Raw genomic sequence first — 24,500 nt, 5'->3', positions numbered from 1 at the left:
CAAATGAGTGAAGAAAATACTCAGGAAATAAGAAACGGGATCCCCCATGAGAAAGAGGGGAGAGGAATTGCCAGCGTGAAGGTGAAGGGTGATCCCGTGAGGACACCTACGTAGCAAGAATGGAGGGCAGTGAGTTCAGACTGGAGTCATTTGGAAGGATCCTCTGGAGAAATGTCTTTAAAAAGATAAAATTGATAAATATTTGCTCTATTTGAAAGTCTTGGGACAATCTGCAGGCCATTGGTAGTTAGTTTAGGATTGAATTATTGAAATTCATAGAAAACAATACAGTTATTAAATACAAGAAAAATAGAAAATTATGCTAAAAAGGAAAAGTAATCATAGTATATACTCCATGAAAGTGAAGTGAAAGTGAAAGTTGCTCAGTCGTGTCTGACTCTTCAACCCCATGGACTGTAGCCTGCCAGGCTTCTCTGTCCATGGACTTCTCCAAGCAAGAATACTGGAGTGGGTAGCTGTTCCCTTCTCCAGGGGATCTTCCCAACCCAGGGACAGGACTCAGGTCTCCCACATTGCACGCAGCTTGTTTACCAGCTGAACTACCAGGGAAGCTCAGTTGTAAATAGCATTAGTATTGTATAATAACATCAACGCTTAATACTGATCCAAACAAACTTACGGCACAGTTATCTTGGGAAGGAGGGAGTATGAGATGAAAGTGAGCTAAAGGCTCATCTTCCGTAGCAGGAAGTCAATGGCTATAGCCCAAAAAGGGAATAACGGGAAGTGGAAAGTACATTAGAGGTATTGAGGAAAGTCAAAGAAGTGATATTGTAGGAGCTGTTACAGCTTACCCTGCGTAGTGCAAAGAATCACATATTCCAGGTAGAAATCACAGAACTGGCACAGAATTGGTAATCCCTGCTCACTCAGAGGAACTTCAGCTTCCCCAGCATCAGGCCAAGAGCTCAAGGTGAGCGTTGGATAGCTGTCTGACAGGCCTCCTGAGAGCATCTTGCCGTGGGGTGAAGGAGTTGATGGAGTGCCTCACGTGCCCCTGACTGACTGGCAGAGAGGCCGGCACCATGGGCGTGACAGGTCCTTGGGACAAAGTACTTAGGCAGAGCAGGGTTTAGGAGGGAAAACCCTGGGCCCTGTCAAAACACTGCTTGGTCAGTGGTCCCCAGAGGGAGGGTCCCTACAACCTTGTAAGGGACTTTGTTGGGGATTGAGTGAGGAGGGATTCCTGTGGCTAAGCTTGGAAGATACTGGCTTACACAAAGTGAAACTGGTTGGTTTGCCCTCCATAGTCCTCCTCAGATTCCTCGAAATGCCAGCATTTTGTGAACCTCTCATCTGAGACACAGTGTGCTGCATCCAGCCCTTGCCACATCTGCTTTTCTAAAAGTGTGTCTTAAATTAAAATTCCATCGAATGCCCTTTGGGAAGCCCTGCTGTGGTTTCTAGGAAGCAATTCTTTTTAAGAGTTCAGGGGAAAAAAATAGATGTGTCTTCGTGGCCTTGGAAACCCCAGAAGGAAAGACCACTCAAAGGGATGGGAGGCTCTTAAGAATAAATATTGTGGTTATATGTTTGCTGGCATCAGGAAGACCTAGGGGTTTTGTCTCAGCCCTTTATTACCTCATTGTGCGATTTGGGTCTAGTTATTTAAGTATCTGGGTTTCCGTTTCTTCGTCTATAAAATGGGAAAAATAATACCTATTTATAAGGTTGTTATACGGTTCATGAGGTTCTCAAGGCAAGGATACTGAAGTGGTTTGCCATTCTCTTCTCTAGTGGACCACGTTTTGTCAGAACTCTCCATCGTGACCTGTCCATCTTGGGTGGCCCTGCATGGGTTGGCTCAAAGCTTCATTGAGTTATGTAGGACTGTGACCCATGTGGTCATTTTGACTAGTTTTCTGTTATTGTGGTCCTGATGCTGGGAAGGACTGAGGGGAGGAGGAGAAGGGGGCGACAGAGGATGAGATGGTTGGATGGCATCACCAACGCTATGGACACGAGTTTGAGCAAGCTCCGGAAGATGGTGAAGGACAGGGAAGGCTGGTGTGCTGCAGTCCATGGGGTCACAAAGAGTCAGACGTGACTTGGTGACTGAACAGCAACAGTAGGGTTGTTACAGGAAGGAAAGGAACAGATATATACAGGGTTAGCATAGGGCCTGGCTTCATAGTTGCGCTTCCCAGGCAGTGCGGTGGTAAAGAACCCGCCTGCCGATGCAGGAGGTGCAGCAGACATGGGTTCTATCCCTGGGTCTGGAAGATCCGCTGGAGTAGGAAATGACTTCATAGTTGGTACCTTTTATTATTATTGTGGATAGTCCCCTGAAAACTGAAAGGAGGTGTAATATCTCTGGGGACCAGTACAGATATGTAGAGAAGTCTTTATGTAACTCAGAATATTTTGGAAGAATTTGAACAAAAGCTAGAAGTATGTTAGACCAACAAGAAAAGCTGAAACTCAAGAAGAGCTAAGTCTTGCAAAAAAAGTGCTATGATCAGCAAACAGGACTATTTTTTATACTTCTGTTTAGAATGAGAAGAAGAAAACCTAGGTCCTGTTGTTTGGACAGAGCGATGTTAATCAGAGACAGAGAGGCAGCAAAAATTTACTCTACTTCTGTTAGCTTCCATCTCAAATAGAATGGTTATCAGACTAGGAAGAATCACAAAGGCATTGATAAAAGAGGATCGAAGCCATGATTTCCAGTCTCCTGGTCCACATGTATTGCACCCCAGAATACCAGTCCAATTGGCAGATGAGATTCAGAAAGCTGGTGTCAGTAATCTCTGAGGGAATGGGAGAGAGGTGTTGGCAGACTGAAAGCACTCAGAAGTTCCAAGATGCGAAAAGCATCTTTCACTCTCTAGACTAGCGAGCTTAGTGTCAACTCACAGGGAAAACTCAGGGCTAGATTGTTCAGTGAGTAGGCTGTGAACACTCCCTAAGGAAAAACAGTGAGGCTTGCTTTCACAGAGAGTCAGGCCTGCCGGACCTTCCTCACTGCCTTTTTAGAAACACTTAACCTATTTCTACCTGGTAGATAAAGGAAGTGCTATAGACCTCATATAGGTGGGGGTAAGCAAGACATTTGGAGAGTGTCTTCTGACATCATCGTTGGCAAGACACAGAAATGTCTACAGACCATCCAGGAGGGTGAGGGACGACGTAGCAGTGGAATGGTTGGGTTGATTACAACCGGTTGGATGCGCATACCCGAAGAGTAATGATGTCAGTCTGTCAGCCTGTCTGCCTGGCCCTGTCCTGTTCACTGTTTAATCAAAGCCTGGGGTGAGAACATGGATGGCAAGTTTATCAGTTTTGTCAGTGACGTGAAGTCGGGGGAAACGCCAATATGATGTGTGCCAGAGCCAGGTTTCAGAAATATCCGGACCGCTCAAAACCCTAGCTGAGTAACAGCAGAGTTCTGTTTCAAGCTCCAAATCATCTAGAGTACACACAGGCGGGGGAAGAAGAGGTTTAAGCTGAGTCCATGGGAGAAAGCCTGAGGGGGATTTGTTGACAGAGGGAGTGCGGTATAAGTTGGTAGCTATGACGAGGTTACAAAGAATGGACAATGTGATGACAGTTTTAATAGAAATAAAGTATCCCAAGCAAGAAAGCTCACAGTCCCTCTGTGATCTGCGCTGGTTAAACCACGTACTGTATTTCCACACATGGTACTTCACTTCTGGACATGACACTAGAGTTTGACAAGCTAGAGTGAGTGCAAGGGAGAGTTACTTGGATGGATGGATGATTTAGGACCTTATCTTAAGAATATAGTTGAAAACCACAATAACAACAGCAAAGAATATCGTTGAAAGTTGGGGCCACAAATCCTGGAAGAGAAACTCTTGTTGGGCTGTGGGAGCGGCCTCGGGGATGTACAAGGCTGTCGTGGAGGATGAATTAACCTACTTCTGGCTGACTTGAGGACCAGTGGATGAGAATTGCAGGAAGGCTCATTGTGCTCATTGCGCAGGAAGGGAGCCCTGCCAGCACATCCCTCAGCAGAACAAAGGCCTCAAGGGATTTTGTTGACCTGTAGTTGGGCCTTCCCAGAATACCAGTGGTTGACCAGGGCCCACAGTGACTGCTGCCCCATCTCAGAAGTCCCCCTCCCAAGCCAAGGGTAAGGACCTTTGCTCAGAAAGGGGGACTGACTTGGCTAGAGGCACTTGGATTCTGGGCCCAGGGTAAAGGCAAATAAGTCTCTATTAAGCTATCAACATTCCTGCATGAGGAGCAGATAGACTTCTAGAGGCAGCCCGCTAACATCCTGGTAATGCCTTCCAGATACATTTTGAGTACCTACTACATCCCAGGCACTGTTTGATGCTTCACCTAAGTCATCTCATTTAATCCTTATAAGGAAAGCGTATTATTATTCTTCCCACCAAGAAGATAGTAAAGCTTAGAGAGAAGTTAAGTTATTTGCCCAAGGTCATATGGGACTTGAACCCCAAACCTGTGTTTATTAGCCACTCTGCCTCCCTGAGCATACTTCATCACCTGGCTCCATCTCCCCAGCAGCCCCTGGAGGTTGCCGGCCACCACGCCTTCCCTGGGAGCAGTTCTCCCCTCCAACCCCGAAGCTCTGCCTTCCCCTCCACTAGGAACTCAGGGAGAAAACAGCCCAGCTGAAAAATTAGGCCACGCTGGCGAGCACACTACTTATTTTTTTATGACTAAGATTAAGCTGACAACCGTGCAAAACATTGCAAACCTGTGTCGGCTGCAGATTTAATACCTCACCCAGCCCACACAAATAATTCATGCTTCTGCATCGATGTCCAGAAAAAACAAATCAGCAAAAAGCTGGGCTCCTGCATGTGTGCGTGCATGTGTGTGTGCGTGTGTGTGTGTGTGTGTGTGTGTATCTGCCCTGTTTCCATTGAAGCAGCAGGCCGGAAATACCCAAGCTCCAGGACTGCAGATCTTGCATTTTGCAATTTTTTTTTTTCTCTTTAAAGATTAAAGTACGTTTTCAAATGATTGAAGGTTGGTGGGAGGTGTAAATGTGGGCACTTGTCACATTAATTCTTCAGATGATTAAGTTCTTTTCCATTTCTTTAAAGCTGTTTGCACTTGGGTTTGATGTCCTCGTTCCGGGTGAGTGTGTTGTAGCAGTTACCAAGGTGACTTTAGCTGACTTTCAACAATTTATTTTTCCCTCCAGCTTGAGACGTCTCTAGCCCTGTGTGCTGTTGATTCTGCTCTCCCAGCCCGCTGCCCCCACCCCCCAGTTGCTATTCATCCGCATTTTTGCCTGTGTCAGAGAGGCCTGCTGCCTGGCCCCATCTGGCAGCTGGGCTAGGAGCCTGGTGGTGGGTGATGTGTCTCAGAGGTGACACAGGGAAGTGATGGTGAGAGTCACACCCTGGTTCTTCCTCTTAAACTCTGACTATAGGCTTATCCCCTCTCCTGTCTGAGCCACAGTTTCCTTACCTGTACAAGAAGGGTTAACCACAGAAAAATTTACCTGGTGTAGGGTCCTACTCTGGAGCAGAGTAAGGGCTCACCAAAGAGGGCTGCTGCCTTTCCTGAGTCCTGCTCTTGTCCAAGCCCCGAGGCTGGTGTTTGGTGTTGCCTTCCTCCGAAGGGAGGCGTAGTGGCCAGGGCTTCAGGGGAAGAGAGCTGGTCAGAGGTCCGAGGCTCCCATGCTGGCCTGCCACAGCCCAGCTCTCTGACCTTGGATGCTTTACTGGGTCTCTTTCTTAAAGGAAAGAGGTAGATTAAACACCCTCAGAGTTTCCTCCCAGCCCTGAAATTCTGTGACCGGCTTGGCCAGCATGTTTTGTCTTCTTCACAGGTCTCCTGAAAGGGCTTGTCAAAGGAGGTGCTAGGGCAAAGGGCAACTCAGAGTTGGCTTTGGGAGCCCAGAGGAAGAGACTACTTTGTGAAAGAGCAGTCACATCTGGGGGTGGATCCATGCAGCTGGTGGGAATGGTCCCTGTTACTGTGGGCTTATAAGTCGCTGCCTCAGTGGGGCCCCGTGCTGCCCCATGTCACCCTCCATCTTGCCTACAGACCTCACCTCCTCCCTCTGGGGAGCTGCTCTCTGAGTGTCGGGGTGCCTTTTGGGCCACAGGCTGCAGCCCTCAGCCCTCCAGTGTATAAGGAGGTTATCAAACCCAGACATCCTGGATGGCTTCTGCCGCTTGAATGATAAATAACTAAAGCTTCTCCCCCAGTATTTACTTATTATGTTTATTCATTTTTGGCTGTGCCGGCTCTTCGTTGTTGCATGTGGGCTTTCTCTAGTTGCTGGGGCTACTCTCTGGTTGTGTTGCACAGGTTTCTCATTGTGGTGGCTTCTCTTGTTGCAGAGCACAGGCTCTAGGCACATGGGCTTCAATAGTTGTGGCTTGACGGCTCAGTTGTGGCATACGGGCCTAGTTGCTCCTTGGCATGTGGAATCTTTCCAGACCAGGGGTTGAACCCATGTCCTCTGCGTTGGCAGGCGGATTCTTATCCACTGCGCCACCAGGGAAGCCCATCACCCAGTATTTTGATTGGACACTTGAGTAATTATTTTGAAATTCACAGTCCAAACCGGGATCTAGTCTTTTGAATGAGATCAGTGGCTAACCCTCACTTCCGGCTGGGGCAGATTTGCGAGGTCATCATTGGGGGCAGCTGAATTTGAAAGAATGAATCTTAGATTGCAAAGGGGCCCTGTGGCCCAGCTGTGGAGCAAGCTGTGGGTGGGAAGCAGGACAGGAAGGGGTGTGAGGCAGCAGTGGCAACGTGCCGTGGTGGAAGCCACAGTCAGGAGGAATCTGGTACCGCACTGCTGGGGCCTCATTGCCGAGTAGGGTGGCGGCTGGCCCCGCTGCCCAGCCAGGATCTGAGATCTGAATCCTGCGAGCCTTGCTCTCCACCCTTTGGTGAGGCCTGTGTCATTTCCTGTTGGATGAAGGGTGTGTATGTCACTGTAGCTATGGGCCGCCAGCAGGAGTGTGCATGCTCTGAGCCTGCTCTGATGTCACAGCCTTTTCAGGGTCAGCTGGAAGGAAGCTTTCAGAGCCGAGTCTCCTGAAACTTTGGCACCCCAGCATTGGAGAACTTGGGGTCTGGGGCTCCAGGGCAGCAGAAGAAGGGCTCCCAGAGACCCCTGCTGCCATCTGAGGGAAGAACAAGCCACTGTGACATAGCTTTTCTACAGTGTGTTGGCCAAAGATGAGGTTTCAGAACTAGACTCACCTGCGACCAGATCCCAGCTCCACAGCCCCCGCTGTGCAACCTGGACAAGTTACATCACTTTCTTGATCCCAGACTCCTTATCTGTTAAAGGGCTGTAAAAATCGTGCCCACCTCACAGAGGCGCTGTGCCCACCATGTGAGGGGTGCTTCGCACAGCAGCTGGCACTTGGCAAATGCGGGCTGAGTAAATGGTGGCTGTTGTTATCTTTATCATCAGTCACCATCCTTGTCGTTGCACAGGAGCCCAGCCTGGGAGCCTCCTGTCCTGCTCTGCCCTGCGGTTTTCACCTTGTGCTGAACCTGTTCCTGTGCTTGCTTTGCAGGAGCCGCAAAGACAGCCTGGAAAGCGACAGCTCCACGGCCATCATTCCCCACGAGCTGATCCGTACGCGGCAGCTGGAGAGCGTCCATCTGAAATTCAACCAGGAGTCAGGAGCCCTCATCCCTCTCTGCCTCAGGTGAGTGCCACAGAGTACAGCTTGGTTTCAAGGAGCTACCAGGCCTGTGCTTGGCCCCCCATGCCTTGGCGGAGTCTAGGACCCTGGCGGGGAGGAGAGCTAGTCAGGCAGCTCCAGCCTGGGCCTGTGGGTGGGCCTGTGGGCAGGCCTGTGGCCCCCAAGCCCACCAGTAGCCCCCATTGCACTGAAGAGCTCTCCTTTGTGCAGAGAAGTGTTCCCCCAGCCCTGCTCCCTTACAAAGGTCCAGTAACCTAGGGTGTCTCAGACCGCCCCCCTGCCATCCCACCAGCCCAGTGGCAGGGTCCCTGGTAGCACTGGGGTGGTAGGGCAGGGGCTCTAACGGGTGGGGCTCTGTTTTCTCCTGCTTTGCTGTTTTTCCAGCAAAACATTCAGTTCTCTACACCCTGTGGCCCGCACACTCCTTGAGGGACTCAGAAGCCCAGACTGTGTCCCTTCTGCTGCCATCCACATTGCTAGAAACCCAGCCCCAGGGCCAGAATGCAGCTTCCTGCATGAGGATGCTGCCCTGGGGGAACCTGTGCAGCTGGCTTCCTCCAGAGCCCTGGGGGTTCCACCCTCAATTTTACAGCAAGGATAACTGTAAACCCGGACAACAGTGACAGGGAAGAAGGGGGTTGTACTTGCTGGGACCATCCCCACTATCCCAGAGCCTGGGGAAAGAGCTTGGGTGGAAACCAGCCTGGCCCAACAGGGCAAAGACAGCCAGTGACCAGTGGCTGGCCGGGGCCCTGTACAACCCCCACACCTCCCCAAGGACCCCAACCACTTCCTCCCCCAGCTCCCTCTCCAGCCCAGGCTCAGGGCCTTTAGGCTGATGAAGGGTTAATCTGAGGCAGCCTGAGGAAGCCAGGAGCAGGTTTTGCTTCCTTTGCTGACTGGCATCTCTGTCCCCACAAGTTGCCCCTGCCCACCCTTCCCCCAGGTGTTATTTCCAGACTAGGGGTTAACAATAACTTCTGTGGCTCTCTCAGAGTGACCCTACTTGGCTTCAGCTTTTTTTAAAGATGTGGACTTGGTAACCATTTAAATCTCACAAGAGGCCTGGGAGTGGGTGGACCAGACACAGGGTTGTGCTGTGAGGGCCCTGTGCCATCACCCAGGGGTGTGGGAAATTTGTTTAGGGGCTTCTTCATCCCCACCCTCCAAACAAAGAGGGGCACGATCCCCCTTTTAGCTCTGGACCTGACCTTGGGCACGTTACCACCTGGCCCCTCTGGCCTCAGTTTCCTCACCAGGACACGGAAGAGGTGGACCTCTCTCCCCTTGCAGCCTCTCTGAACGCTGCTCTGGTGTCTGCCAGCCTTGAACACTTCGGAAGGATGACAGTAGAACACTCGTGAGAGGCTTCTCTTGGGAGGTGTTGAGACGAACATGTTTGGTTAAGTCCCCTGTTAGTGGGCAGCTGGTCAGTCAGGAGGGCATTTTCCAGGCACCCCATCCCGGGAGCGTAGCCCCCACAGTCCCCGAGCGCCCTGGCCAGGCCCGCTCTCACTGTCTCACGTTCCCACCCCCAGGGGCAGGCTCCTGCACGGACGGCACTTTACATATAAAAGTATCACAGGTGACATGGCCATCACCTTTGTCTCCACGGGAGTAGAAGGCGCCTTTGCCACCGAGGAGCACCCTTACGCAGCTCACGGACCCTGGTTACAAGTGAGAAGGCTCTTTCTCTTCTGCCTGCCTCCTTTCCTGTGCCCACCACCTCCCTGTCCTCCCTTGGCAAGCTCCCGGGGGTGCCTTCCTGAGGGGCCAGTGGAGAGATGCCGTGTGATGTGTGGATGCTTCCACCTAGCCCACCAGCTCTAGGAGCACTTCCTGGCCTCTGCCTGTCCCGCGAGACAGGAACAGTAACCTTCCAGGCTCTGGCTGTGGATAATTCTGTTTGCCATGGAAATTCAGTTTTGAGGGATGTGCGACTTTCTGCATCTCAGGTAAACCAAGGTACAGGAAATGAGGGGTGCAGCAGGGTGGGAGGGAGTGTGGAAGCCACTGTCCACTATATGGGGAAGCCCACCAGAATACCTAGAAAGTAGGCATCTGAACCTGGACCGGGCAATGGGCTGTGATGGGCAGGTCTCGGCAGACCAAGCCTGCCCCCTCTCATCTAATGGTTCTCCTGTGTTCCTGACGGACACCCAGCTTCTCAGTGCAAACCTGCTGGCTTTTTCCAGAATACTTTGTCCTTCCTTTGCTCTTCTGGCTGGGGCACAGCCTCGAGCCATTGCCAAGCAGGGTGCCCAGACCTGACAGCCACAGGCCTCCTTCCAATCCCCACCCTGCCCAGGTCTCTAACGGGTACTTGGCCTGGTCCAACCCACTCCCAGATGTAGTAGAGGAACAACATCCTTTTTTGTCTGTTGGGGGCATGGGAGAAGGAACACGCCACCTTACCTCTCTCAGAAAGGGAATCTGACCCTAGTGTAAAAGATGACTCTGCCTTGTCTGTGGTGTATCCTGGGCAGTGGGGGGCAGCAGTGGGCAGGGGGATTACAGTAGAGAGGAAGTGGGTTTAGGCCAGTCTGGGGGGCGGTCTGTGAAGTGTATTTACCATTAATGTAGGCATGCTTTTAGTTTGTGTGTGTGTGTCTCCTCCTCAGGCCAGCTCCTCCCTCCCCCTCCCCACCAAAATACTAACCCTTAATTAAAACAAACAGCAAACAAAGGATACCAACCAGACTCCCAAGACTAAGCTGAGGGTAGAAATGGAAGCCAGTGCTTTAGGGATATTGTGTTCCATAAATTATCTTGCCTTTTTCCACTGTTGTTATTACATTGTTTCATAACAAAATTACTTTGAACCATAAAGTTATAAATACATTTTAAAAGTCCCACTTGGTAACATTAGATTTCTGTCCATGTGGTGTTGGTTGTTACCTTAGCAAAAGCTCTGAACTCTAGCATTTGAAATTAGCCTGGAACAAGTGGAAGGGGCCTCCTCCCACCCCCAGCATGTCCCAGGCCTCCAGGTTGCTTGTGGAGAGCAGGGGCGGGGGCGGCACAGAGCTGGGAAGGAGTGGGGGGTGGACCATGCAGGAGACCCCAGCCCTGACAGGTCAGAGGTCATCATTTCCAGCAGGTGACAGTGTGTTGACAGGTCTCAGCAGAAGTGTCCTCAGTGCTTTGCGTATTGAAGGTTAAGCACTTTTTCTTGGGAAAGTAGGAACTAGAGCCTCTCCAACTTGAGAATAAGTGCCACCCAGTTGCCTTTGACGTGCTCTACTCTGAACCTGTCCTTGGAGCCCCGCCATCCCTCCTGGAACATCTTCCTGCCTGGAGTCGGGGTAGGGGTCAGCATCTGCAGTTCTCAGCAGCCTGGTGACCTGGGCCTCCAGAGGGCTCAGCACATGTCCCATTGATCCTCAGTCCCCTCAAAGGTCTGGGCCCAACCCTGGTTCCCAAGCCCCTGATCCCCTAGCTGCTGGGGTTTCCTTCCAGCTCTGCTCCCCCACGCCTCCCTGGCAGCCCCTCAGCCAGCTCGAGCACTCGCCCCGCTGACTCCCAGCACATGGTCCCCTCCCAGGCGCTGTTGCCCGGGGAACCGGAGCGGTGGGAACCAGCCGCTGGCCTCGGCATGTTTCAATAAAGTTGCTGTGCTGAGAGCTGCTTAATCAAAGGCCTGTGTTATGGGCTCATTAGTGTGGTCCACCACGGGGGCCAGCTCACAGGGGAGCTCCCGGGAAGGCTGGCTGGGGCCCACTCCCCAAGCACGCACCCTAATTCACCCAGGGGTTTCTCAGGCCCTGTCCAAGGAGCCTTGGGAAACCCTCTGCCCCTGCCCCCAGCCCAGCCCTCCTCATCTCCCCACCCCCAAAGCAGTCAGCACTTTCTGCATCTGACTGCCAGCATCAGCCCGCCTTCCTCTCTAGGGTCTTGCCACTGTGGTCACAGGCAGCTCCCTGGCTTGTGGGAACCTGGGCTTGTAATTACTTGTGGGCCTCTCAGTCTCCCCCTGGGGCCGCCTGTCTCGCTGGGAGTCTGAGGACCTCCTGGAGGTCTGGGGTCAGGCTCCAGGTCACCAGTGAAGGCCCAATCCACTAGCCCAGGAAAGACACTGGACCCTTCTAGAGGGAGACCCCAGCAGAGAGACTTGCTTCACCTCCTATGGGAACCTCTCCCTCATGCTTCTGGATTCCAGGATGTCTCTCTGGCCTGTGTGCCCAGGCCTGTGGGGGGCAGGGAGGCAGGAAGGAACTGAATGCAGCAGCCCCAGGACTGAAGAAACCCAGACTTCTGTTCTCTTGGCTGCTGGAACACTCTCCGTTGGTCCCAGATGAATTGGGAGGGGCTAGGATGACTTTTCTTGCATCAGCCTTCAACAGCCTTGGAAGCCCTCGCTCCCAGCCTTGGCACCTTGTTCTGGCCTCCAGCCCAGGCCTGTTATCTCTTGGGGAAGTGGCATGGCAGAGACACCCCTCATGGGAGAGGATGACAAAGGAGAGCCTGAGAGAAAAAGGCAGAAAGTGAGGGAATCTGGGCCCTTTCCGGGGTTTCTGGAGTAGCCCCAGACAGGCCCCCACACCCACCAGCTCCTGGGCCTGCACCTGCCTTGAGGCTGCCCCCTTTCTCCAGGTCCGCCCCCCCGCCCCATCTCTCCAGCCCCAGGAACGTCAAGGCCTGGCGCACAGAAAGGCAGGGCTGCCTGCCACCCCAGAGTGAGTACAGGGGACACTCCCCGCTTCCTGGAGGAACTGGAGAGGCAGGAATCCTCCAACTCCTTAGGCTCTTCAGTTTCCGGAGGTTGACACCAGACTCCTCCTTCCGCCCTACCCTTGGCTGTTTTTATCTCTGCTGAGATGGTGAAGGCTGTCAGCCAGCTCCAGAGGAGTACAGGAGGGTCTTTGGACCTGGGGAGGCCTGCCAGCGTCTGCTCCCGCACACACCTTCCCCCAGCATTCCTCAACCCAGTGGCTTTAACAAGCCTCTCTCCCTTGAGTCTGTCAACACTGGGCTGTTAGTCTCTGAGCGGGAGCCTGGCCCAGAGCTGAGTCGTTCATCCGTCCCCAGCCAAGATTGATCTGAAGGGGGAGAAGTCGGCCCCAGAGGTCACTCAGAGGTCACATCACCAAATATGAGAATATTTTTTTTAAGCCCTGCAATGCTTTCTCAGCTGTGTGGTGTCTGACGGCTCACCCAGGTGGCCCCCCTTTCCCAGCCATTCTCTGCCAGCCTTGATGGGAGGCCTGGGGCTTGGGAGAAGACGCCCAACAGCTGTTCAAGTGGGCTTCACTTCTCCAGGCCAGATCTGGGGAGTCACTGCCGGGCTCTGGTCCTCGCCCAGTGGCTGACTCACCCCCGCACCCTGTGGACAAGCCTCAGCCTTCTCCTGTCCCATGCACCCATTTGGACATTGTGTGGAAGACACTTGGTGAACCCTGGCCTTGGCCCTGCGCAGCTCCTCTTGCTTTCCTCTGCTATTTCTCCTTCCACTAGTGAATGTGGAATCCCAGAAGACCTTTGCTTGGCTGTCCGAGGGTCCTCGTTGTCACAGGTACAGCCATAGGGCTTCAATCCCAGCACTGTGCCTGGGGAGGTACAGGAGAGGACTGAGAGGGCCTGTCGTGCCCTCACCAGCTGCCAGCCAGAGCAAGAGAAGTCTGAGCCCGCTCCTGGCCACCTCAGCCAACCCCTCGCCACCCACCGAGAACAGGAAATGAATGCAGCCTCACTGTGTGGCTGCTGCAGTGGTACCTGCCGCACCCGCACCTCTGCCCCTGAGCCTGGGGTTGGGGGGGGGTGCTCCAGGCCGTTGTCTAGCTTTTGTCCGGCCTGTTGGTGTTGGGGGGACGCAGACTGGATGGCTTCCTAGTCCCTGCCTCCTCCCTGCCATCATGGGTGCCAGAGCAGCTCCTTGGCAGGCCCTACCCTGTAAACAACACATTTCCTTCCCTGAGAGAAGGAAAGGGAGGGAAAAAGAAAGCCAAACTTGTTGGGAAGCAAGAACAACGTGTCAACACGAAGAGCAAACAAGGCCCCAGACAAAGTGAGGATTGTCACACCGAGGGGAAGGAGTGGGCATTGTCAGTGCTGTTTGCAGACTCAGAAATATCACTGACCGCAGACATTTGAATCAGATCTGCAGTGGCTGGGCCCCTGCCTGCCCCACCGCCAGGCCTGCCCAGGGCAGGCATGATGAAAGATCACTTTTCAGGTTCCTTCTGGAACTTGCCAGGGCCTGGGGAATTGGGAAGATTGTTGACGATCCTCCGTCTTCATCCGCCAGCCAGGCTATCCTAAGGCACTGGGTGTGAGCACCTTGGAGTAAGTTGCTGGCCTGTGTTCCAAGTCCCCTCCTTGATCAAAGGTGGAGGCTGGGAGTGGGGGGCAGGGAGCCACTGCCCGCCTCACAGCTCTACCAGTCAGAGCTAGTGGGAGAGCTGCAGCCACTAACTCATCCCTGTTGGTTAAACCTGTGCCTAGACCCACTGCCCCTGTGAGTGTGTTTCCCCAGGGTACCCTCCACCAGGATCTTCTGCAGGGAGGGGTTGCCTTTTTAAAATGCAGATCCCTTGACCTAGCTACTCAGATTCAGAAGGTCTGGATGGTGCCTAGTATCTCCAGGTTTTCAAAATCCTCCCCAGGGAGTTTCTTCTCAGATTGCTTGGGGGGCTTCCCCGCTCACTGGAGCATCTTCTCCCTCCAAGGGCTGTTTGTGCACAGACGTAAGCCTCTTATGCCCAGTTCTTGGTGATCATGAGCATCAGTGAGTGCTGTCTCATTAGTAGTATTATTTCTACTGCTGTTTTCTGGACTGGAGCAACTGTCGCCTCATGTGCACGTTTACCAAGCTGACCTGGAAATCTGCCCCATTGGAAACTATATCGGGGCATGGTTTGCCTTCCTTTCCACTTGGCCAACCTGGTTTTGAACAGCTGCATGTCTGTGACGCCCAGGGTTCCAGCCCTCTTGAGCTGAGCAGGTGGCCAGGAGATGTGTCGCTGGTTTTCCAGGCCATTGGGTTGAAGCCAGAGTCACTTCCACCTCCCCCAGCAGAGAAGAGATGTCAGCTTTGAGTATACGAGGCTTCTAGAATTGAGGTGCCCTTCCCAGACAGAAAAAGAGCATCTTCTACCACCATGAGTTCAGGTCACTGCTCTTCTAAAGTCCAGACTTGTCTTGTCTCGACACCCGCTCGTCTGCAGAGTGGAAATGATGGTTACCTTCCTCACAGGGTGGCCCTAAGATGATACCAGTGAAGCACTTAGCCCTGTGCCTGGCACATGGAGGAGGCACTGGTGCTTCTGCTGCTGGCGGTGTTATCCTTACTGCTGTCATTCTCATAACCCTTCTTATTATTATTTGTGGCAGAGCCAGGCAGCTCCATGGGGACCCAGGGAGCTTCGAGAGTCCCAAGTCCCAGAACTGCACAGGCTTTTCCCACAGTTGCATCACAACGGCGTGTCTGTTCCTCGTGAGAGCATCCAGGAGCTGATGCATCGCGGCTGTCTATCTCCAGTGTCCTGTTGATAGGATCTGTTAACATTCTCAGCTCCAGGTCTGAAATATACAAAGAACAGGGCCTGTTTGTTCAATCTAAGCTTCTAAGGTTTAACTCCCAAAGGAAATTAAATTAGGTGCCTGGAGCTATGACAGTCTGTCGTGTTTCTTTGTAGGGAATGTCACCCTTAATATCATGCAGATCTCACGTACAATTTTCCCCATTCAATTCTTTTAAAATAATGCGAAGTTTCCAGCAGGAACCAGCCAATCACTAAAAGTGAAAATTGAGGAGCCACTAGGGTTTGTCCCTCCTTTTGGTCCTGCCGTCCCCTCCCCCAGCTGAGTATAAAATGAGTCCACACACAGATATTAATAGTACACATTTGGTAGTTGGTCTACCGAAAGCCACCATAACTCACACTCTCTCCACCACCAACTCCACACCTTTGTCAGAAGAACTGGCTTAGGACTGAACTCCTGTTGGTGGGATTATTTTCCCCATTTCTCCAGCTCTTTGGAGCCTCTCTGTGTGGTCACCATTCCTGTGAACCCTCCCCCACCCCCTCTCACCCCCAGCACTAGTTACAGTCCCAGGCCTATTTACCTCTCTGGCAGAAATGTCCACCCTCCCAAGTATTTGTGGGTTAGAAATCGGTTCAGCCTGGCCCGGACTGGAGCCATTGTAATATAATTGGGTTTTAGGTATGCTTGTGTTTGTGCTCACATTTGCAGAGATGGCAACAAGCCCCGGAAATTCCCAAAATGTGAATATGACTTTTGTACTGCTCAAGCAGACTGGTGATAACTGGTCGAGAGACTCCAGGCTTTGGGGGGTGGGGGTGGTGGGGGGGGAACCCTAGGATAAGAGCAAGAGGAACAGAGGCTCCGGCTGTGGGAGCTGGAATCAGTGGCATTGGGCAGCGCCACAGTAGTCCATGAGAGGAGTTACCGGGTCCCAGCTTAGGGAGCCAGGAGGAAGGTGGGAGGGAGCATCTCAGGTGGGCATTCTCACAGACCCGCTTTGCCTGTCCAAACTTTGTCTCTGTCTCCACTTGAAGCCTAAGCTTCTTAAACAGAAACTGGTGAGGAGATACGGGCTGGTGGTTGGAGCTGTTTTGTCCCTGACTGTGGGCTTGTAGCCTGAGAAGGAGACGACCTTTGGCTCCCTGTTAACCCCAGGAAGGAGCTTGTCCAGCTGGGGAATGGACTGCTTTCATGGCTGTTTCCCTAGGGCTCCACCCAGGGCCAGGCCTAGCAAAGGCACCCAGGGAATGCTTCTGGAATCAAGTAGGTTGATGGGCAGGTGACCGGAAGAATCAATACATGAGTAAATGCCGTGAGGGTTAGACTTCAGGAATTGGAAGCTCTGCTTTGCACACTAACTTTAGAGTCCAGAGAAGACTGGGACATGGAGACTTCCCTGGTGGTCCAGTGGTTAAGACTCCGCCTTCCAGTGCAGGGGGCCTGGGTTAAATCTGTGGTTGGGGAACTAAGGTCTTACATGCCATGGGGTAACTAAGCCTGCACACCCCAGTGAAGACCCAGCTCAGCCAAAAAAATAAGGACCAGGAGATGATCTTTTCTCCGCTGCTCACAAGCCATGTGACACTGGGCAAATCTCATAACCTATCTGTGTCTCAGTTTCCTCATCTGAAGGAGATAAGCTCTATGAGCGCTTAGCACAGTGCCCGGTGTGGTGATATTTTGTCTGCCCACTTGGGGTAGTTTTCTCATTCCTTGCTCACACCTCCACCCAGTCAACTTCCTCCCTTCGGAAACTTCCCTCCTGTGAGGTGCCTAGTGAGCCTGCTTGCTTGCCCTCCTTCCTCTGCCATTCCACTTTGTCTGATACACTGACCTATTCCAAATGTTGAGCCATATGTTCTTATCAGAATGGACAATTCCCTGGGGAAACCTGCTGGTATTTTCTCAAGTCCTGGATCCTCCTCCTTGTCATAGGGGATTTTTCCCACACCTTGGTCTTCACCTCGTTGTTTCTCTTCCTCTGTCCCCACATCCCACCCTGGGGCATTCAGAGGCTACTGGAGAAGGCAAAGTAGAGGTGGGGAGAGCCACAGCCTGGGGTTACAGAAGGGTCCACTGCAGAAGTCAGGAGGTCCCATGGACCAGCATGCGGAGGAGATGGGTGGAAGACAGGATCAGGTTGGGAAGAGGAAAGACATGCCCAGCCTGGGCCCAGTGTGGGACTGGCCTGAATAGAGGAGCCTGTTGAGAAGATGGCCCTGCAGGTTGAGGAAGTCCTGGGTATCCTTGCTGTTGACTGCATGCATGGTTGACTACACACATGGGTGAGGGTGGTGGTTGTGCCCCTGTACGAAGGGGCAAGGCTGTTCTCAACAGCAAGCGTGAAGCCTCAAGGTAGCAGACCAGAGTAGTGAAGTGGGATAGGTGGGAGGTGCCCTGGAGAAGACGTTTCTTAAAACTTGTAGGACTCAGTGGCTGAATGGGGCTGGCAAGGCAGGGCTTTGGGAGCTTGGGGCCTGAGAAAAGATAGACACTACGCATGGGAGTTGAGGCGTCCCTTTCCCTTCGCTAAAATGAGAGAGGCTGGTGCAGCTCAGACATTCCTAGAGGTACCTTCCAGGGCATTTCCAGATTCCAGGCAAGGCTTGTATTCCAAACCTGGACAGATTCCTTTTGTCCTCCCAAGCGGGGCTCGGGGAACACACAAACCTTGTTGAACAAGGAGGATGTTGGAGTCACTCTCCTCTGCCCTGCGGCTTTTCTGTTTCCCTCTACCATACTGCAACGTGCAGGGCGCCCGGACTGCCAGACAGGCGGCCTTCCCCGCCCCTTCTCATGTCCCTCCCGGGACCAGCACTGCCGTGTCTCCTGAAGTCCTTGCCCTGCTCCCCGCTGTCCTAGACGTCCTCCCTTCTCTGCCCCAGTCCGTCTGATACTGTAGGCAGCTGGTGGTGGGAGGTGGGGGCAGGCTGGGGGTGACAGTCAGGGCTAGGCCTCAAGTACTTCCCCTGGCCCTAGAACATATCACAGTGGGCTCACCACTCCTCCACGGCCTGGACAGAGGTCCATAGCTTGGCAATTAGCCAAAAGACCATATACTTTAAACAAATAATAATAATAAAAGCCTGTCTTGTGCCTTCTTCCCAGATTCTGTTGACCGAAGAGTTTGTAGAGAAAATGTTGGAGGACTTAGAAGATTTGACTTCTCCAGAGGAAGTAAGCTGTTTGGTTCTCTCTGACAGCAGGTTCCAGTCTCCAGGAGTCTGTCTGCGTGTGTGCATGTGTCTGTCTCTGACGTGTGCAGAGAGGCTGGAAAGGAGACCCTGGAGATGTTAAACAGCTTTATTTCACTTCCCTGAACCTCCCCCTCCCCCACCCCCAACTCTTGTGAGGACACCCAGCAAATTGTCTGAATTGCCAGCTCCCAAGAAGCTCATTGAAGAGGCAGCCAGGGCCTTTGGGCTAGTACTGAGTTCTCCTCAGCCCCTGCTGTTCCCTGGCAGGTTTTGAACAGAAAGCCCACGCCTGCTGCCAGAGAACATTCCATGGAGTTCTGGTGGGCAGCAAGGGGCTCCTGCTCCAGCCTCAGGCCACCCAGGAGCCACTCTCCCTCCCGCCTCTGGCCACGAGCGCTCCCCTCTAGGCCCGCCTCTTCCAGCCCCAGCCAAGCTGTGGGCCAGGTGGGGGCCTGTGCTTGTCCTGGCTACTCCGCTGGGGTACAGGAGTGGAGCCCACAATCCCTTTTGTTTTTCTTCCTTGTTCCCGGCATCCTCATTTGTGGGGACTTACCTCATCCTGGAAAGTCCCTTCCCCTCCCCCGGCCTCCTACCAAGCAGCACCCCAGCAGGGTTGAGCCTTCCTGGCCTCAGAGTCCTGCCCAGATAGGTTAGTGGAACATTAGCACGCTGATAGTTCTAGGGCTTTTCTGGGCCCTCTCCTGTCCGGGGCAGAGACAGACCCTTCTTCTGCCCTTTCTGCCCGAAAGTGTATTTTGGGGAGAGCTCCTTCACCTCCCAGGGGCCAGGCTTCCAAGCCAGAGCGAGGCCAGGCAGGAGCCAGCTTTCAGCCAGGACCCAGTCAGCCCGGACACAGAGGCCTCCGACGGATATCCACAGGGCGGAGGACCGTCCACGGGGCAGGACTGGCCCGTCCAGGTCTCCAGGTGGACAGGAACTCCTCAGAGCCTGAGGTCACCCCTAGTGGGATAATGTCTTCTCTCTCCTCATTTATACATTCAAAAGTCACTAAGTACCCAGTCTGTGCCAGCTGGTCAAGCCCCACAAGTCACCAGCCCCTGAGGCCCAGCTCCCATTCAGTCAGACCAGAGCCGGCTGCCCAGAAGCGCTTCCGGAGAGGCCATGTCGCACAGGGATGGCACGGCGCCAGACTGCTGCTCTCAGCTCGGGTGCTGAGGGGGTGGAAGAGGGGTAGTCCAGGCAGGAGGGACAGGAGCCAGGAGGAGCTTAGGAAAGTAGGTCACTAAAAATGACTTTTTTTTTCCTTTCCTGTGCAAGGCTGTCCCCACACCCTGCCCTCCTCTCCACTTTGGTCCTGGCTTGGACAGTCCCCCATCAAGAGAGAGGGAGAGGGAACCAGCCGGGCAGTGTCAGGCCGTCCTCTTCTAGCACCAGCTCTGGGCAGGCTGAGGGCCCTGCTCTTCCCTCCTTCCCAGCTTGCTCCCAGATTAGCAGGAGACTTAAAGGCAGACCCCACTCCTAAATCAGGGAGCATCTATGAGCACCAGCTGTGTGCCTGCTGGCCCCATGCAGGGTCCTCGCATACACAGGGAACATGTCAGTCTCTTCCCCTGTCCCCCTCCAGAAGCTTGAGAAACAAAACTGTAAGCAAATCGGTGATTCCGGGGAGTCGGGTCATAAGAACTTGGGCTCTCCTTGGCCACTGCCAGCACCTCTCTCAGGCTGGTAACCCTGGGAAGCTTGTGAGGATGAACAAGGGGGAGCAGGGTGGGGAGCTCCTCTCAAGTTTGCACCAGGCCCAAGAAGTCACCTCAAACCACACTAGCTCTGCTTCTCCACTCCCACCAAGGCCAAGGCAGGGCCTCCTTCCTTTGGGGCCCTTTGGCAAAGGCTCCAGGGGGCAGGTTCCAGAGTTCTTCCCTGCCAGCCTCAGAAAGGAGCCATGGCAGGGACAGGACCGCAGAGTTCCAGACCTCAAGCCACTTCCCTGTAGCATCTGCACCCTCCCCTGCCCCCCCCATCCTCTAGCCCCCGGGCCTCAGGGAGCAGATTCCTTACATGCTTGTGGCCAGAGGCAGAACCAAGGAAGTGAGCTGGAGGGAAGGTCAGCCCAGTCAAGAAAGAGTCAGAAAACAAGCCTCCTCCAAGCCCAGTTAATTATTGGCTGGGTGTGGGGAAGGAGGGGTCAGCACTGGATCCCAGCCTCTCACCTGGTTCAACATTCGTGACTGAAGCCAGGCAACCAACCGGTGGTCTGTCTTGCCCCAGCACCCAGGAGACAGGGCCTGGGTGAGGGTCCTGGCCTCTCTAGGCAGTGTGGGAAGAAGGCAGTGGATTCTAACCGTGTATCCTCTGGTTCTGTGCTCGTTGCCCCCTCCACAGTTCAAACTTCCCAAAGAGTACAGCTGGCCAGAAAAGAAGCTCAAAGTCTCCATCCTCCCCGACGTGGTCTTCGACAGCCCGCTGCACTAGCCTGGGCTGGCCCTGCAGGGGCCAAGGGCGAGCCCAGCTGCTTCCCGGTGACTCCAGTGTAACAACTGCATAAACGAGATTCCTGCAAACACAAGGACAAGTGTGAGGATGACTGCGTAGCCCCTACACTGCAGCCTGCTGGGATGCCCCGCACAGGTCACAGGGCTCCCCCTCACCTGCAGCTTGAGGGGTCTCCGCACCTGCAGCCGGCCGAGCCACATGACCAGGCTGGGGCCCCAGGGGGCTGCAGTCGGGCAAATGTCAACCTTCTCCTCCTACTGCCACCGCAGGTTCTGGTTTGAGATTTGCCTCTGGACCTCTGATATGCCCCCAGGTGGAGACAGGCCTCATTCCCACCTACCCTCTGCCGCATAGCCCAGCGGGAGGGAGGTGTAGCAGCCAGCTACCCTGCCCAGCTCAACTCTGGGAAGCCTTCGGTAGTCAAGCTCTTCTGGCGGTGCAACGATTCCTTTGATCGTGTTTGGTTTTCTTCCTCCTTATTTTATTTTGTAGAAACCGGATGGTATTTTATTGCTCTTCAAAGATGTCCAGAAGCCATGTATATATGTTTTTTTTAAAAAAACAGAACTTTATTTCCAGATGAACTTTCTCATTCTTACAGACAAGGGCCTGGGGCCGTCTCCCCCAGAGCCGCCACCAGAAAAGGTGCTGGTGTTCGCCTGCCGGTCAAGGCCTCGGAGGAGTCAGCTTCGCACAGAGGCTTTTCTTCCCAGCCAGGCCTGGGGGAGCCAAGACACTCCCCCATGCAGCCTGGAGCCCAGTTCAGCTGGGGCAGGAAGGGCTGCTGCTGGTTCCCAGGTGGTCTGGGCCCCCACAGAGTTCAAGATCATCAGGGTCTCCGAGACTTGGTGACCCCAGCCTCATCTTCTAGGCATTTTCCTCCCAACCAGGCCTGCCTGAGAGAGGGTAAAGCCCAGCACTTCATAGACCATCCCCACCTGCCACTCAGGGCCTGAGTCTCCAGCTCTTTGCCACTCCCATCCCATTTCCTCATCCACTGGGCCTCCCAGCCTCCAGGCTGCAGGACTCTGACTTATTAAAAACAGAAGAATCAACCTCTTCACATGTCTTTCACATTAGTTTTGCAAACACTGCACTCTCCCGCCTTCCATTCATTTCTGTGTTGATTCATTTCTCATCCTTCATTCTCTACCCCTTGTCCTGTCTCCTTTCCGGCATCCTGGCCTCTAGTGGTCTTTGGTTCCTCACTCCAGTACTGCAGATCTCACGGTCTTCCTGTCTCATAGCCAACCTATCTCTGACCCGTAGTTTGGGGGTTCTGGGGTTGTCTCTCACTTTTGACCTGTAATCACAAGCCCCTTTCAGGCCCTCTTACCCCTAATTCTGGGGATGGCTATTATGAGACCACCCTTCTGGCTCTCCCACGACAAAGTTCTTTTGTCTGTCAGGGACCACACAGACAGACAACATGCCCTGGCCCCTGTCTGCAACCGCCACACACATGGGCACTACCAGGAGTACCGAGGAGACCCATAGGGCGCAGGGCACCTCTGATGAGCCATCCAGCCAAAGAGCTGCCTTCAGGGGCATGAGGGTGGCCAAGCTATTAGACTTCCAAGGGGCCATTCAGGTCTGGCTCTTTCTCTGCTTACACCCTCAGGGCTACCTGGTTAGCACCATCAAACTCAGAGCTTCAAGGCAGATCCACCTGGCATCTGGGAGACACATACCACCACCACCACCCCCCACCACCAACACAGCAAAGGTGGAAGCCCCTCTGGACTTGATGTTGGCAGCAGCTGTGCCTTCTGCTCTGAGGACTTTTCCAGAAGGACATTTCCTGGTCTTCACCCACCACAGCATCCCCACCTTGAAAACTCTTGTCTTTAGGTGTTTTGTGGCCAAAGAGGTGTCATTGACTTGCTTCCTTTCCTTGCCATCCTGACCTACTTCTCCACAGATTCTTTCTGGGGACCTGCCTCTACCCCGCCTGCTTTGGCTTGGGGGCAGGGGGGTATTTTCTGAGCTAAGTTTTGTGGTCAGTACAGAAGGCAAAAGGGAAGCAGGTGAGCTCTGAGACAACAAGCCTGTGAAGCCTGTGGCTCCTTTCTGTCTCCCCCTGCACCCCCTCAGCCCCTCCTCTTATCGGGAACCTCCAAGGTTCAGCTGAGACCAGCCTCCATCTCATTTCCCTACAATGCTTTGGCTCCAGAGGGGTGACAGAGCATCTACCATCTCTGCCCAGACCTCTTTCCCTTGGGTGATGGTGCCTTCCAGAGGGAGTTCTTCACTGAGAGGGGACCCTCATTGAGGATAAAGCAAAACAGATTGTGGGGCACATCCAGCACAGCACTTGGCATATGGCAGGCACTCAATAGAGGGACCCCTTCTTTCCTTCTCCGTAGCTCTTTGGAAGCCCTGACCTCATAATAAGTTGGGGAGGTTAAGAAGTCTCCCTCCCTACATCTGCCTACATAGGCTTCCCTGAAGCTTGCCCCTTCCTACTCTGTCCCTCCATGTCCCTGTGACTGAAGCTTCTGAGGGGAAGGGGCTCCTTCATGCTATTTGCTGGCAACACAAGGTGGACACAGCCGCAGCTCCTCAGGCCCAGTGTGGGCTGCAGGAGGACCACGGCCCCAGCTGCCATTCTGTGGGGGTGGAGAAGCTCACGCAGGGTCTCAGGTCTGGCTGGGGAGCTGGTGCCTCTTCCTGCCCTTCTCTTCCAAAGGCCAGGCTTCAGGGAAGGGTCTGGGAAGCCTTGGGGAGAAACTAAAGGGCTAGCATGTTTTAAAAAATAAACACAAGTTCTTGGGACTGGGTTTTGAGATTGAGAACAGGGGAAAAACCTGCAGGTCCGCCCCTATGGGGCAGACCAGGAGAGAATTCCCTTGACTGTATTTTTTTATCTGGTTGTCTTTCCTCGCTGGCTTCCAGGTCCTTGTGTCAAGTGAGGTACCTGGGTCCCTGTTATAAGTCAGGAGCCCTGTAGAAAGAGCTCTCCTTTTGTACAAGTACCTGAATGCTGCAATGAGCAGACTTTTGTAAAATTTTATATTAGTTTCTAATGTCAATGGTGACTCGGTTCCTGGGGGCTGCAGCCAGCCTGGGACTTTTGTAAGAATTTTTGGGTGACTCACTTAGATGTCGTTTCCTTCTTGTCCCCTCTTCCTCTGTGTAATCTAAGTGCATTAAATGTATTTGCAGAAGTGCCTGGGTCTTGTGCTCCTTTCTGGCTGCCTGGAGTAGGGGGGCGGAAAGCCTGGGGCCCTGACAGAGGGGTGGGTTGGACTCAGCCTCTTAGAAGAAGCCAGGATGTGGAGAGGCCCAGAAGACTGATGTTGGGAGTGGAGGGGGTGCCAAGGAAGCAGGATCACGCAGCGGTGACTCTTCAGTCATGCAGAAATGACTTCACAGGGACAAGCTCTCTCACTGGTCCTGAACTCCTCTAAGGTCAAGGGGGTAGGAGGTGGAACAATCTGGGGTGATGAGTGAGTGGGTAAAGACCCTCTCTTCTGCCTCATTCTCCTCCCCTCCTCTCACCAAAAAAAAAAAAAACACCTTTTTCCCCTGGGAAGTCGGGCCTTCCTCAGGTCCAGTTTGGAGTTCTTATGCCCCTTTCAGCGAGGGCAAGAGACAGCAACAACCCCCACCCCCACCCCCACCCCCAGCCACCTACATTCAACCTAATCCAGGGCCTGGGGTAGGCTCAGAACCAGCACACCAGCCCACCCTTCCTATGAAATCTTCTGGGCCTGCG

The 24,500-nt window shown here is 53.5% G+C and overlaps 1 protein-coding gene across 5 annotated transcripts in view; it reads left to right on the top strand.

Annotated features, from left to right (window-relative positions):
• Positions 1 to 23,952, top strand: part of SUFU (SUFU negative regulator of hedgehog signaling) — a 105,783-nt gene extending 81,831 nt beyond the window's left edge. For 2 of the 5 annotated variants that reach the window (XM_027529557.1, XM_027529555.1), the window contains exons 9-12: positions 7,515 to 7,649; positions 9,185 to 9,323; positions 18,240 to 18,308; positions 20,672 to 23,952. In XM_027529557.1, coding sequence (XP_027385358.1) covers positions 7,515 to 7,649; positions 9,185 to 9,323; positions 18,240 to 18,308; positions 20,672 to 20,761 — 433 coding nt within the window. In that variant the 3' untranslated portion in view covers positions 20,762 to 23,952. The other 3 variants (XR_003508978.1, XM_027529556.1, XM_027529558.1) reach the window with 3 other exon arrangements.
• Positions 23,953 to 24,500: the final 548 nt, after the last annotated feature.

The sequence above is a fragment of the Bos indicus x Bos taurus genome, chromosome 26, assembly GCF_003369695.1.
Source record: "Bos indicus x Bos taurus breed Angus x Brahman F1 hybrid chromosome 26, Bos_hybrid_MaternalHap_v2.0, whole genome shotgun sequence".
Lineage (NCBI taxonomy): Eukaryota > Metazoa > Chordata > Mammalia > Artiodactyla > Bovidae > Bos > Bos indicus x Bos taurus.
This window is presented reverse-complemented; position numbering and strand designations above follow the sequence as displayed.